Here is a 14,741-nt window from a genome sequence, read left to right as displayed (position 1 = left end):
TTCTTAATGTATAGATTTGTTACTAATAAAAATGAAAGTTTTATTTTATTTTATTTATTTATTTATTTTTTATAAAACCAATATTATTAGAGTTGAGGTTAGGTTACTTCTGGTGCTTACATCTTGATTTCCACTCTAGACTAGACTCAGAAGAACTCCCATTCTCTTAATAAAAAAGGTAAAAAAGGCAAAATAGAGCCTGCGCCTTGTTTATGAAAGTGTAGAACAAGTGAAATTATACTATACTAGTGTACCTGTTGCTCGATTCACTAAGTGAGAACAATAGAATCTGATCCCACCCTACAAAATATATCCTTTGTAAAATGTATATTTGTAAAATATATATATTGCCTTTGTGTTATTTAAAGAAAATAAAATTTTCCTTACATCTAATTCAGTAATTAGTTTGAATTTAAATGCCTAGTCTATGCCTACTTTAGATCAGGTCAGAAGGCTATGGGCGTCCAAAGTTATCTCTAAATGCCACAGCCACGCTAGCTGTCATGTGTCTCGGATGATGAAAATCTGATGATATTGTGTATACCAGCGCTACTGATGAATCTTGCTTGCAGTGCTTAAACAACTTCTTTATGTTAGCATCCAGGACTGTTATTCCTCTTCCTGCAGCCAGTGGAAGAGATGTTTTGGCAATCCTAGGGTTAGTGGCAGGACCAGCCGATTCACGGACATTATTTTTGTGTGCTATCGGTGTTACAAGAATGGAATTTAGTGCTGTGGTTCTCGTTATCTTTATACATAAAGAGTTTTTTTCCAGCATAGGCTAAGTGTACACAGATGATTTGATTTTTGTTGTAGGAAGTAAACTCTGAAGGCCGCGAGAGCAGGTTGCGTGAGAGACTGAAGGAGGTTGCTGGTACTCTGGAGCGAGTCAGTCGCAATGCAGAACTGAGGCAGAGACAAGCTACTGAACTGACCAACGAGTTGAAAACTACCAACAAGTGAGACACATCTAGTAGTATGGAAATTGTTTGACTGATTGATCATACTTATTTTATTCTAAATTTAATTAGTAGGCCTAGGCTTAAACGATACTTAAATTTATGGTTCAAATCTATTATTTGATGATTATTTTTTTAAGGGTTTGTAAGCCCTTTTAAGCGTATTAGTGCTAGGTAGTAATTTTTTTCTTAAAACTAGAATTAATATTTACCAAGCTTTCACAAATAGGGATTAAACTATTTCATGATAACACCTGGACCTAGGACCGACTTACTTTTTCGTTTTGTTTGAAGTCCTCATAGGCCAAAAACAGGATTCGTTCAAATGTTGTGTTACCCTTAAAGCTATCAAATAATAATAACTTGCAACCTACTCCACTTTTCTACTCGATTTTATAAATATAAATTTACTTAAAAATAGATAATCAAAATTCCAATAAAGTTACAATAAGATATATTTCGGTTCTATAGCTTATTTTACAATAATCTCATGGGCTATGTCAGTGAACTTATATTTTGGTCTAGATTTTATAGATGGGCTAGATAACAATTTGGAGAGCAATGATCTTAATCTAGGGGTTGGTTCGTGCCGGGTATGAAATTCTGATAGGCTAATTAACTTAATTCATACTAATGTAGGCTATTAAGTAATTAGAGTCACAAAAATTTAGGTTGGAAGTTCTTAGCTTTAAACAGTCACTTCAATTTAGGCTATACAGTATCTTCGAATTCAATTAAGTTAATGTGATTGTTACTAGAGTTCACAATGGACAAAGATGGTGGTTGGAAATTAATGATGGTTTTTAAATGTTTATGTTTGATATTACCAATTTCTGTTGAATACTTATCTTCTGGTCTTGGGGTATCTTTATTATCGATATTTCTATATGTTATGAATATAAATTTTCTAGACTTTTGACTATTTAATTGCTGGAGACTTGGCTCCCACATCCATCTCTATCTAGATCTTCCACCAGAAGCTTATTTAATTTTCTTTCTTCTAGGTTTATTACAACAATGTAACCTAACATATGTTATACATAGACAGTAGAATGGGAAATATTTATGACCAAGGCACTTATTTCGTTTTAGCATATTATTTTTGAATACAGTTTCTCTTATTATTAATTTTGTTGAATATAATTAATTAATATTGGAGGTAATTTAGTTACAATTCACATTTAAATACATTCATGTTTTATCTCAAACTGCGCACATCAAACGTTTGTTTGATTACTAAGTTTGATGATAACAAAGGATAGGCGTCTTGGTCACGAAATCACAATCGAAACACAGTACAGTAACTAAATTAATGTGAACAGTCTCTTCTAAAATACTATTGAATGGGCAAAGCACACTATTTAAAATTTATTGAAAAGTCTAAAATGTATCTCAAGGCTGATTATTGGGAATGTGGTGAGGCTCAAGGTGTGTGGTGTGTAGAAACAGCAAGGTTAGTTCCTAGAGGTTAGGTTACTTCTGGTGCTTACATCTTGATTTCCACTCTAGACTAGACTCAGAAGAACTCCCATTCTCTTAATAAAAAAGGTAAAAAAGGCAAAATAGAGCCTGCGCCTTGTTTATGAAAGTGTAGAACAAGTGAAATTATACTATACTAGTGTACCTGTTGCTCGAAATTGAGCAATTGTCAAGTACCGGTATTATGCAGGAGTTATTTTAAAACTACAGTAATAACAGTCATAATTTTCGACGAGTTTAAAAGACCCGACTAAATGCTAAGGTAACTAATTGAAATACTCACGCTATTTAATACCGCTTTGAAATTATAAATAAACGCTTCTTGTAAACATATTTTAGAATTTTTTTTACCCGGCCTTATTTTTTAGTGTTTTCCACAAATGTTTCCCGACTTAAAGCTGATACCAGTAAACATTTCTTGCATGTATTTCTTTGATCTGACTTTAGGTAGGTTTACTTTACCACTGTGACAACATGATGTGTATATTCTTCATGGTTTTTTTTTTACTTCCAAAATAAGTTGCTTAGCATAACTGGCAAAATGATTCATCTCAAGTGATTGTGTACCTGGATTCCTAACTGTGAGACCAGGCCTCTACTCTACTCTTCTCATACGTATAAGATCTCCTATTAATTGTCCCCTCCTCCTGTCTTCAATATTTCTCCTTTAAATTCAAGAAATTTTCTGTTCTTCCAACAAAACTGATTAACTGTTTAGATTTGTTTATAACCTCATAAATATTACAAACATCGATATTTACTCCAAAAAATCTGGTGAGTTTATTTTTATGTACAGCTGTTTTGTTTTTAAATTTGTTTTCAATGTAATTTCTTTTACCTATAAGCGGAGTAGGATTATAGATAACTATATTCCGATGCTTGATGGCAAATCTGAGCGTGCATACCTTCAATTTGAGACCTCAATCATGAAAATCGGTCGGGTAGAAGAGCCAAACGAACTCGGAAAAGAAAAACCAAATTTTTTTAATATATAAGATTCTTATGGGGGAAATGCGACCTTTGAGAGCGTCTCGTGCCCTTAAGGGTAATAGATTTAAAATTCTAAAACCTTTATGCAAAACTACGAATTGAGACGAATCATTTGACACCTCAAACGTTAAAATCAGTCCAGAAATAAAAGAGGAGTTTTGTTCACAAAAAACAGCCCTCGCGTATTAATATAAGAGATTCCCGATCATTCTTTTATTCAAATAATGCATTTACATTTTTCAGATCAATGTTCTTTGTATTTATTTTGCTAACCATGTATAGTCAATAATTTTAAAAATTTAACAAATAAAAAAACAGTTTAAAAATATAAAACAAATTTTTCAAAAATGTTTTCCTCTTGTTAAACTGTACAATACTATGTTGGTAACAAACTGTGAAAATTTGGAAGTGATATCTGTTATAGGTAGTCAGAAAAGTGTGAAAGAACCATGTATAATTTAACATTGTGGCAAATGGCCCTACTGAGCCCCCGTGGGTCTGGGTCTTACGATATTTCTAAACGAAACGTAAATCAACATTATGTCCCAACAGTTTTTCGTGTGTATCCCAGTCACAGGAACTACATTATTCTATTAATATAATGATCAACATTAATTTTGCAAGAAAATTCAATATTTTAATATTTGTTCATGTAAAATTAATTGTTTTCAAAGCAACCATCACTTAATTTGAATACAATAATTAAATAACAATCTATTCATTAGTTGATTTGGAATTAGGAATCACGTCTCTATTTCATAGTAAATATCCTCCAATGACCAAGTGATATTATTAAAGTAAGTATATTTAACTATTGTCAATTAAAATAATATATTATGCCAGTTTCAGTTAGTTTGTTTTGATTTAACCGCAAAATTTGACACGTATGAACACATAATTGCACTAAAAAGGTTCATCTTCAAAGATATTCCACCACAGCTTAACCGCTTCTAGCTAAAAAAATCCAATTACACTGTACAGACACTCTATTCTTCACCCCACGCTGTAAATAAAACATGTGATAGGAATTTCTTACATTTGTTTTGATTTTCTGTTTATATTTTGTTGTTATTTCGTCACCAGTTTGGCAACCTATAAGTCCCATGTTAATTATTTTGTAATTTTAAACTAATTTTTAGTGCTTATTTGTTAGCCAATTTAATTTTATAAAGATACTAGCTGACCCGGCGAACTTCGTATCGCCTAAGTTATAGGTTTCCCCTAAGACAGACCGATGGAAAGAAAGTACCGTTATGTTTAATTTTCAAGATGATCTCGTTCGCATCGCTCAATCACGTCCTGGTTGAAGTTCGTTCGCTCACTCACCTTTGGGCTGGAGCTCGTTCGCTACGCTCACTCACCTTTGGGTTGGAGCTCGTTCGCTGCGCTCACTTGCCTTCAGGTTAGCTTGTTGGCTACGCTAACTCGCCTCCAGTCCAGGTTGAAGTTCGTTCGCTACGCTCACTCACCTTTGGGTTGGAGCTCGTTCGCTGCGCTCACTTGCCTTCAGGTTAGCTCGTTCGCTACGCTAACTCGCCTCCAGGTTGAAGTTCGTTAGCTACGCTCACTCACCTTTTGGTTGCAAATTAGCTGTTGTCATAAATGTAAAAGAAATAATAGTGCTGCACCCTGTTGGTAATCCTTGTAACTTTAATGCTATTGAACATCATAGAACAGAACCAACTTGTTTAATTGAAACAGCTGTTAAGATTCATTAATTCCATTTCTCATAAGGTTAACATGGGAAACTCCAGAGCCACTGGGGCGGAGCCCTTTTAAGAATTTCGAAACGGGAAATAGTTTACGTCCGATTCGCATACCTACAGAATTTACACACCAAATTTCATAACGATCGGTGAAGTCGTTCCAGAGGAGTTTGCAGACAAACACTGTGACACGAGAATTTTATATATTAGATTCTGCACATCTACACAAAAATATCTTTCTAACAGCATCCGTAGATTTTCTCTAAGATGTACACGAGCTGAGTAAAAAGGTTTTAAAGAAACCTGCTTGCCTATTAATACATAGATCTTTGCATTCAATAAAATCATTATGCAATGACTGAAAAATGCAACTCTCGTACTCTCTACTAACTCTGTTTTTTATTCCTTGTTTTCACTTTGGGCAGCAACGTCCTTAGTTTATCTTTATCGTCTGTTTCATTGCTCCCAGTCCTTCAATGCGCGTCTGCCAGCCAGTCTAAAGGTATTCAAGTTTACTACCAAAGCCTAGCAGACATGGAGCGTTTTGTTAACGTTATTCGGTTATTCGTTATTTTTAGTGAGATATGACCAGAAAGATGCAACATTTTATGCTATTTGAATATTGACAATGCAGTAGACAAATATTGAACAGTAACGGTTAATAAACATAAACAGATTACACCACTGGCCCAATGTCTATACTAATATCTGTAACAACTGGTTTGGATGTTTTTTGACAGTTCCATTTAAATATTAATAATAATGTGTTTACTTTCGAGCCAGTGGCATAATTTTGTTTATGTTCCTTTATGACCCATACCGTTTCTGTTATAACATTTTTATTATGTAGGTACAGTATACAATTTTGCTAGCCCGTTAATTTTTATCCACTATAGTATGGGGGCCGCCAGCTAAAATCTCCTCGTTTAGCGAATTTCCCATATAGGGAATAAGCTATTACCGTAGTACTCATGGTAAGACCTGGACCTGGAACCGATTTACTTTTTCGTTTTGAGGTCCCTAGGGGCCAAAAACACCATCCGTTCAAATTCATATATAAATGTGTGTCCGTTAGCACTATAACTCGAGCAAAAATGATCCGATTTTGATGAAATTTGGTATAAACAGGTAAACCTACATTTATTCTAACGAGTTCGCGAACCAGCATTATCGGACTATGGGAACGGGGGTTTATGGGGGGTTTTATGGAGTAAAAAATAGGTTTTTCCCATTTTTGACACAAAATTTCACAATTTCTTTCCAAACCATTTTGTAGCCTATAGTTAAAAAAAAATAAGTATATTGAAGCGTTATTGTGCGCCTAATGGTTACGGAGAAAATTCCAAAATATCTTAAATTTAAAATTCCCATGTTATTCTTATGGAGAATAAGTCAACTGTTGTAGTTTGCTTGTTTATAAACATATTTTGATCGAGTTTGGAAAATACATTAATTTCTTACTAAACTATTTACATTTTACAACAAAAAACACTTTTTTACCCTAGCTGTTGCAGCAAACCTAAGTACTTGTTAAACTAATTCTATTTAAATAGGGAATAAATGTGATATTTTTTAGGAGGCATTTTAGTGTAAATCCAATAAGGCAGATGGAAATTCGCTTAGTCTGCAGGTTTGCTCCGGCGGGGGCATTTTACAAATTACCATATGGCAACCCTAGAAAACATTGACTTAGGCTGCCTAGCTAGTTGATGGTTTTGTTTAATAAATGTGTGTGTTCACTGTCCAGTACCTTGGTGCAGACTCTAGAGAGGTGCAAACGCAAGTCACAAGCAAGACTAAGAAGACTGGACACTCAGATGTTGAACATGGTCGAGCAACACGCTGCTCAGGTAAAACAACAACCGAATACAGTACACTCCTGATTAACCAAGGTTGTTGGAACCGAGACTACCTCGGTTACCAAGAAGCTTGAATGACACGGAGGTCACATACATTTTGAGATTAGGGTTACGGTACCTTATTATAAAGTCAAATACTTGTAAAAAATATTTTAAACAACACACAGCGAATGAAAATTGATTATACTGTACCTTTGATCCTACCTTTTTTGCAAAATAACATAAAATTGTTAAAGAAAAAAAGAACACAACAAACATTTTCAACACTTTAAATTGTCTTGAAAAACGTTAAACATAGTATTATTAGAATTATGATAAACCAATACACTAAATGATTTCAAGCAAATCACTAAGTAGTCCAGCAGCTGGCTATACTTTATATACATTTTGACCATTTTGGACATGTAGAAAACTCTCTCTTCCTTAGCTGAAAATGCTGTCAGTGACAGTGAAATATATTAATGTTTTGTGTATATAGTTGTAAAGTTTTGTGTTTCCTGTGCCAGTTTGGACCCTTTCCCATTTAGGTAAGTCTAATTTTCAGGTAATTTTCATCTAAAAAAAATTCCTAAAAACCTAGGCCCTTGTGCTCTATGCTACACCCTTAAACAAAATGTAGTTTTTTTATTTTTTGAACTAGAAAGATCCACCTTTATTTAGTCCTGCAGCTGGCTATACTTTAGTGTGCAAACTTGCGTATTCTCAAAAAACTTGCATAACCTTTTAGTATAATGTCTAGGGAGTTTAAAAAACCTGGGTGTTTACCTCCTAGCCACCACGTTTTCCGGCTATGACGTCATCAATTTGTGGGCAATGGATTTCTTTTAAGTATATATTTCGCAAACTATTTGTTGCATCGGGATGCAATTTTTTTGTTTGAAAGATAAGTTTACGTGCTATCTTTCTTACATTTACACATTTGTTGTATGTTAAGTAATTTTTTGTTATTTTGCAAGAACCCGTATTTTTTAATATTTTTGTGTTATTTTTGTTTCTAACGTTTTACTGGAAATAATGTTTTTACAGTCAATTTTTGTTCATGTACTAACTGCTAACAGTGTTTTGTAAATTCATTGCTGGTGTTTCTTTCATAATTTTTTAGATACGGCAACTTTCTGCATCAAAATCAAAATTTGACTGCCAAATGTGGTCAATCTAATTCAAATTAAACTTTTTTTATTTGATAAATTTGAAGTTTGTGATTGAACTTTTGACTCATTTTATATAAATTATGAATAAATCTGCCACGTTTTTTAAATATGCATACTAAAGTTTAATATTGTAGTAAAAATCCAATCAGGTAAATAGAATTTAGCTTAATCTGCAGGTTTGCTGCGGCGGGGGTAGTCTATTTCAATTTGGTGTTATGGTTGGTAGTTTGAATTTATACTAGGCTAACAAAAATCCACTTATTTTTATGGCAAATCAAATCAAAAATTCTTTATTTATTTCATGCACATAGGTACATATAAATAGTGTCAAAAAATTATATTAAAAATACATCAGTCTTTGAACCTTATGTAAAACTATTTTGGTTGGTTTACTATTGTTGTACAAATCACCTTTCAGGTGAGGACTCTTAAACAAAGAATAGCCTCGCTGGAGGAAACGCTGGATCACCAGAGCCGACAGTCGCACAGCTCTAAGGCCAGTGAGACTTCTCTGTGATCAGTTGGCCTCTAGCAACTGGTTGGGTGTCTTATAGCTTCAAGTTACCAACATGTACAGTAATATATCTTCAACAATGTTAGTCAATATATGAAACATAGTTTGATAAAATAGTATCTTTAATCACTAGGGACTATGTGACTCTTTAACAACCAAGGTGGAATCGAGGTCGGAAAATGTGCGAAGGTTGAAAATTCATTTTGGCTCATCTGATGACAATCTATATTTTACGTTATAATGTACTATGGTTTGGCTAACTAATTTAAAATCATTAATTTTTTACATTGTTTACTTCTAAAAATTAGCCCCCACAGATGTATTTCCCCTTTGTTATGGTATTATGCAAAAAGCTGGGGTAAAAATTGGTTTTTCCCATTTTTGATCCTAAAAACACAAAATTTCACAATTTCATTCCAAACCATTTTGTAGAGCTTAAAAAAAGAAATAATGTTGTTTATTGAAGTGTTGTTGTATGCGTAACGGTTACGGATATAATTCAAAAAATTGTAAATTTTAAAATTACAACTTTATTCTTATGGAGAATAAATAAACTTTTGTAGTTTGCTTGTTTATGTTTAGATTTTAATCCAATTAGGCAATTTTGTTTATTTCATACTAAGCTATCAACATTTAGACCCGGGACCAATTTACTTTTTCGTTTTGAGGTCCCCAGAGGCCAAAAACACCATCCGTTCAAATTCATATATATATATATTTATATATGTGTCCATTAGCACGATAACTCGAGCAAAGTTGATCCGATTTTGATGAAATTTGGTACAAACGTGTAAACCTACATTTATTCGAACGAGTTTGCGAACCAGCATAATCGGACCATGGGATCAGGGGTTTATGGGGGGTTTTATGGGGTAAAAATGGGTTTTTCTCATTTTTGACCCTAAAAACTTTAAATTTCTAAATTTCTCTTTAGACCATTTTGAAGAGCTTAAAAAAACAAATACTTTAGTATATTGAAGTTTTTTTGAATGTTCATTGACTACGGAGAAAATTAAAAAAATTGTAATTTTAAAATTCCCACGTTATTCGTATGGAGAATAAATAAACTGTTCTAGTTTGCTTGTTTATGGATATATTTTAATCAAATTTGGCTTATTTCATACTAAGCTATCAATATTTCAATTGAAAAAACACACCTCAACATCTTCCCCGTAGCAGCAAACCTAACTACTCACTAAAATTAATGTTATTTAAATAGGAAATAAATCTGAAAATTTATAGGGAATATTTTAGTAGAAATCAAGCCGGGTAAATGGAAATTCGCTTAGTATGCAGGTTTGCTGCGACGGGGGTATTTCTTTTTTTCTGCAGTCTGACAAAAGTACAATTCCATCTGCAAACATGACAGTGAAAAGTCTACTAGTTTCTGTAATCAATGAAAAATTCAATTGTTTATTGTGTGCTGAACCTAGTTTAGTGCTTTTTAAAGAGGTTAATAAATTGGTGATGAATGTTAACACTTCAGTATGCAGCTGTTTCCTGCGTCCTTGTAGAGGAAATATTTTTTTTCCAAAATCATCTAAGCAAACATTCAACCTGGCAAGTTAAAAACTCTCACAAAAAAGCAAATAATCTAATCTTACCTTATTACACATGATGAAAAACTTTTGAGTGAATTTTTTACCAGTATAACATAGGTGAGGATTAAGCATAGTTCAAACATTTATTTCAACCTAATAATAAGTTTGCCTGCCTGGTGAATGTCAAAGAGTATAAAGTAATATTCTGGTTGATAAAAGACATAAAGACCGAAAAATATCTATTTGTTTGGCAGCACACTCTGGATATAGGGTGACTGAAAAGTAACTTGCACCCCCCCCCCCCCTAACTTTATAACTATTGAGATATTTGAAATCAGTTTGTGACAACCTTACTAGATATGAGGGGCTACAATAATAATGGTTAGTTTTTAAAATTGTACCTTTAGGGTTAGTGGGGGTAGGGGATAGCTCAAAATTTTGAAATGGGAAATATAGTCGACTTTCATGTAATTTGACAGAAATAATTTACATAAAGAAAATAAAAATCGGACCTATAATAACAAAATTGCGCTCAAAATTATTCACCCTAAAACAGACAGGTGTTAATGATAACAGTAATAATTATGCGGAGTTGAGAATTTTCCAGGCACTGTTTACTAACCATGTAGATGTTATTAGCAATTATCTGAACTAGAAAAATGCTGCCTTAATACAAATTGAAAGTTAATAAAACAAAAATATTTTTTTACTACCGCGATACAATTTTGGTTTAGGCTAGTTATCAAAAGTAATTTTTTGTTGTCATTTAGTTATTAGTGGTATGATTTTTTCCTTTTTGTCAATTGTTTAGTTTTATGAAGACCTGTAAAATCATATGAAGGTTTACTATACTTTCTTTTGAAAAATTTTGATCCATGGGTAAAGTTTTTGTAATTACAGTAGAGCATCGAAAACTCATATGCTTCGCGAAAAAGAATTTCAAGGTGGTGGTGGGTCGCTAAACCAAAAAGTTTGGAAACCGCTGCACCAGTCCATCCGTTTATTTAATAAATTGCTAATAATATTTTAAGTGGACTCTCCTTTGGTTATCATCATATGTCTGTTACTAACTGATACATTTAAATTTTGAACACATACAGCATTGTTGTATACTTACCTAACAATAACCAAACTTAATCAAATTTTGACTCAGCCATTTTGTAATATTATGTGCTCTTCAAGTGTTTAAATAAATGTATGCCATTAGCTACCAATCTTCCTCATTAAAAGACCCAAAATAGGCACCTAGTTGTAGTAATAATATTAATAAGTTAAATTATTATTTCTGCTGTACACAGCGTTTGTTGTGGGACTGACCAAAAACATCAGGTGTTGAATTGAATTAGTACATCAGTTACTATTTTTGTTAAACATGTTAAATGCAATTAATTATTTTGGTTATTAGTTCAATTGTGTGCAATATTACACCATTTGCTAAGTAAAGCCTTCATACTAATTAATATTAATATTAGTGATGGTCAAAACCAAAAATTGTGAATTTTAAAACCGAAACTTAAACTTTAAAAATTCGAATCCCGAATCTCGAATCCCAAAACCTAACCGCAAAACTTTTTTTACTTATATTTGACAAAGGTCAAAATACAGGTAATCAAACGTTAAGTATGCAATCAAAAATGAAAGAGATTGACTCCTGACCCTGACATAATAACATAAAAATGTGATTGATAAACTTAAAACCCAAAACAACATAATTTATTTTTAATAAACAACCATCCTGACACCAACATAAACATGAATATTACATTAATTAGAACATTTCTTGGCAATATTTCTTTGTATTCAATAACTATTGTTATGAAACTGAATTGTATGTCGTTCCAGTTGTATTTAATATGTCTTTTGAGTCCAGAATACAATTTACTTTTTTCATTACTCTTAATGCTGATCTGTTTGCTCTATTGCTACCAGCTTGTAAGAAAACAGTGTTAAAAACAATAATAATGACGCAAAAAAATCTGCAGTCTAAAAAAAAACTGCTAAAATCTTTAATTTCAAAACTTTTGAATCTCGAAACTCAATGATCAAATCTCGAAACCGAAACTTTTTTTAAGGTTTTGAGATTTGAGATTCGGTTTAGACACATCACTAATTAATAATTAATTTACTCTATTGTTTTGTAAATAGTAACATTTGTAAGTAGTTTAAAATTATGTTTATTACTCCATATTAAAAAAATACTTTTCAATTTATTTGTGGTTTTATTTTTTCATACTATATTAAGTTAAATATTTTTTTTTAGATTCTTGTTTTGTTATTAATCAAATTGCTGTGGTAATACTAAAAACTCAGTTTTTCAAAGCTGCAAATAATGCGGGGAGGCAGTAAGGTAGGCTAAATATATTATTTTTTTGCATTTCTTTTTGTATTATTTCTCCAAATTATAGAGCTTTTCTTCCAGGACAGAATGATATATAACACTTTGGTGCTAAAAATATTTTACCCGTGTAAAAAAAATCTGGAACAAATGCATAGGCGAGGCCTGACTTCTTTTGAAATTAGGTTTTTTTTTTAATATTTGTATATTTTTTGATTAAATATGCAAGTTACCTTGGTGATGGGGACAGCAATAGCTTTGAAAGAAAAAAAGAAAACTGGAAAAAGCTATTGGAGGAAAATATGGGGCTGAAATGTTTAAGGTAGGCAAAATAACGCATATCACATATTTTCTATACCCCTAGGCCTAAGGCCTAAGTTATATGACGTTAACCGCAAATCGTTATTTTTGTCATGTTATGTACCTTTTCTCAGGAACTACTAGGGATAGGGAGTTAAAATTTTTACACAACATGTATGTTATAGTGTTAAACACACTGAGTTTGTTTTAGGGCCTAATTCCAACCTACTTGGTAAAAATATATATATATATCACAAGAAATTTGAAAAATGTTTAGTACCTCCAAAAAAAGTTTTTATCTAAGCTATTTATTAGTTTAAAATCCTGAAAAAACCTCAGGACATGTATCAAAGGTATACAAAGAACTGACAAAAATTTCAGAGAGATAGGCCATATAGTATTTCCAAAAAGGTACCTTACGTTAGCATTACAGAGCTAGGGATTCCGCCTCCCCTAAGCCAAGTTAAGCAGTACGTGCATTGGTTAACAAAGTATTTGAGAGGGCTTTTTTTTATTGATTTAATTTGTTCAAAACTTCAAAGTAGAGTATTTTACTTAACCACAAGATTTTTGTAAGTATGTAAATAAATCTACCTTACCTAATATAATATATTAATGGGTCAAGTCTCTTCTCTACAAAACTTAAAATAAGACCAAGGGTAAAAACACACATACAGCAATTGAGGGTGGAGTGGGCGGTATGATCCAGAGCGAGCTTAAGTGGAGCAACTGATACACATACAGCGACTAGCGAGAGCGATCAGTTCCAAGATGTCACATAGTAAGTTGGCACGTAATTTGCAGAAGCGAAAACAATTGGTTGAAAACATTCATTTTGCGTGCTTCAAACCGGTCAAGAGTGGGTGCATAAAGTGAATGAAGGAAGGGAGGTGAGTGGCAAATATCACCATTTGTTTCCAGTTCTTAGAAGCATGAATCACGTGACGATTCGTGCAATACATGAGTATGTTAGACTGCTGTAACTTAACCTCCTTGAATTGAATCGCTCGATAAACTATCGAAATTAGTATATATCTATATACCAGGTTACTGGTTATTTAAAACCTATTCAGCCCCACCCGACAAGCCAGTATTTGAGACAAGCTTAATTTCATATTACACTTAAATTACCTTAATTATACTGAATTGAATCCAAATTATTTATCAAAAGTTGGGACCTGTTACAATAATCTAATACATAATGTATATATGACAATGACCTTCGCACAGTGACTCGAGCAGAGTGACTCAAGATTAAGTAGTTGCCCTCTCTGTTCCCAAACACTTGAAAAAACAAACAAGATTGTTCAAAAGTCAACCGCTTCGCTACGCTACACTCCAAAAGCTGTTTGTGTGTGCGTTACTACTTGAATGTATGGGTTTGATTTTGTCGCTCTAAATCGCACCGCACCGCTATCAATCACTGTATGTGTGTTTTTAGCCTAAATCAGGGCTTTAGAAAAAGTTTGTGTTAAGAATACTATAGCTTCCAAGTATACTATACTAATTTTGTGTGTCCGTATAGGTACTACTATTAATTATTAGGATATCAAAATGATTGTAAAATACACTTTACTAACACCAATTGGGCTTTAAAAGACTGAACATATTAGGTATTGTGTGTAAATAAAATATAAATGTAAAAATAAAATGTACTCTTTAATTAATTAAACCTTGATATTAGTTTCAGATCTAAAAAATCTTTACTTGTTTAGCCATTGATACAACTTGAGATTACATCCCCTATATTGAAATCAAGGCCACACTAAAAAAACAGGCCGTAATGCTCGTCAAGCATGACGTCACGATAGAAGACGGCAATGACGTAATTAAGGTTATATTTTTGTTTTCGATGAAAAGATTAAAACAAGCAGCTGATCACAAACGGCAAACATTACGTCATTGCC

At 32.7% G+C, this 14,741-nt stretch overlaps 1 protein-coding gene across 6 annotated transcripts in view; it reads left to right on the top strand.

The window, feature by feature from the left end:
• LOC128983103 (colorectal mutant cancer protein-like) overlaps nt 1-14,485 on the top strand; it is a 135,490-nt gene extending 121,005 nt beyond the window's left edge. For all 6 annotated transcript variants that reach the window (XM_054402283.1, XM_054402291.1, XM_054402275.1 and 3 more), the window contains 3 exons: nt 817-959; nt 6,882-6,984; nt 8,563-14,485. In XM_054402283.1, coding sequence (XP_054258258.1) covers nt 817-959; nt 6,882-6,984; nt 8,563-8,661 — 345 coding nt within the window. In that variant the 3' untranslated portion in view covers nt 8,662-14,485. The remainder of the gene's footprint in view (nt 1-816; nt 960-6,881; nt 6,985-8,562) is intronic.
• Nucleotides 14,486-14,741: the final 256 nt, after the last annotated feature.

This window comes from Macrosteles quadrilineatus, unplaced genomic scaffold (assembly GCF_028750875.1).
Source record: "Macrosteles quadrilineatus isolate MER2022 unplaced genomic scaffold, UCM_ALF_1.0 Scaffold_1__1_contigs__length_201487025, whole genome shotgun sequence".
Taxonomy (NCBI): Eukaryota; Metazoa; Arthropoda; class Insecta; order Hemiptera; family Cicadellidae; genus Macrosteles; species Macrosteles quadrilineatus.
Note: the sequence above shows the minus strand (reverse complement) of the source record. Positions and strands in the feature narration are given on the sequence as shown.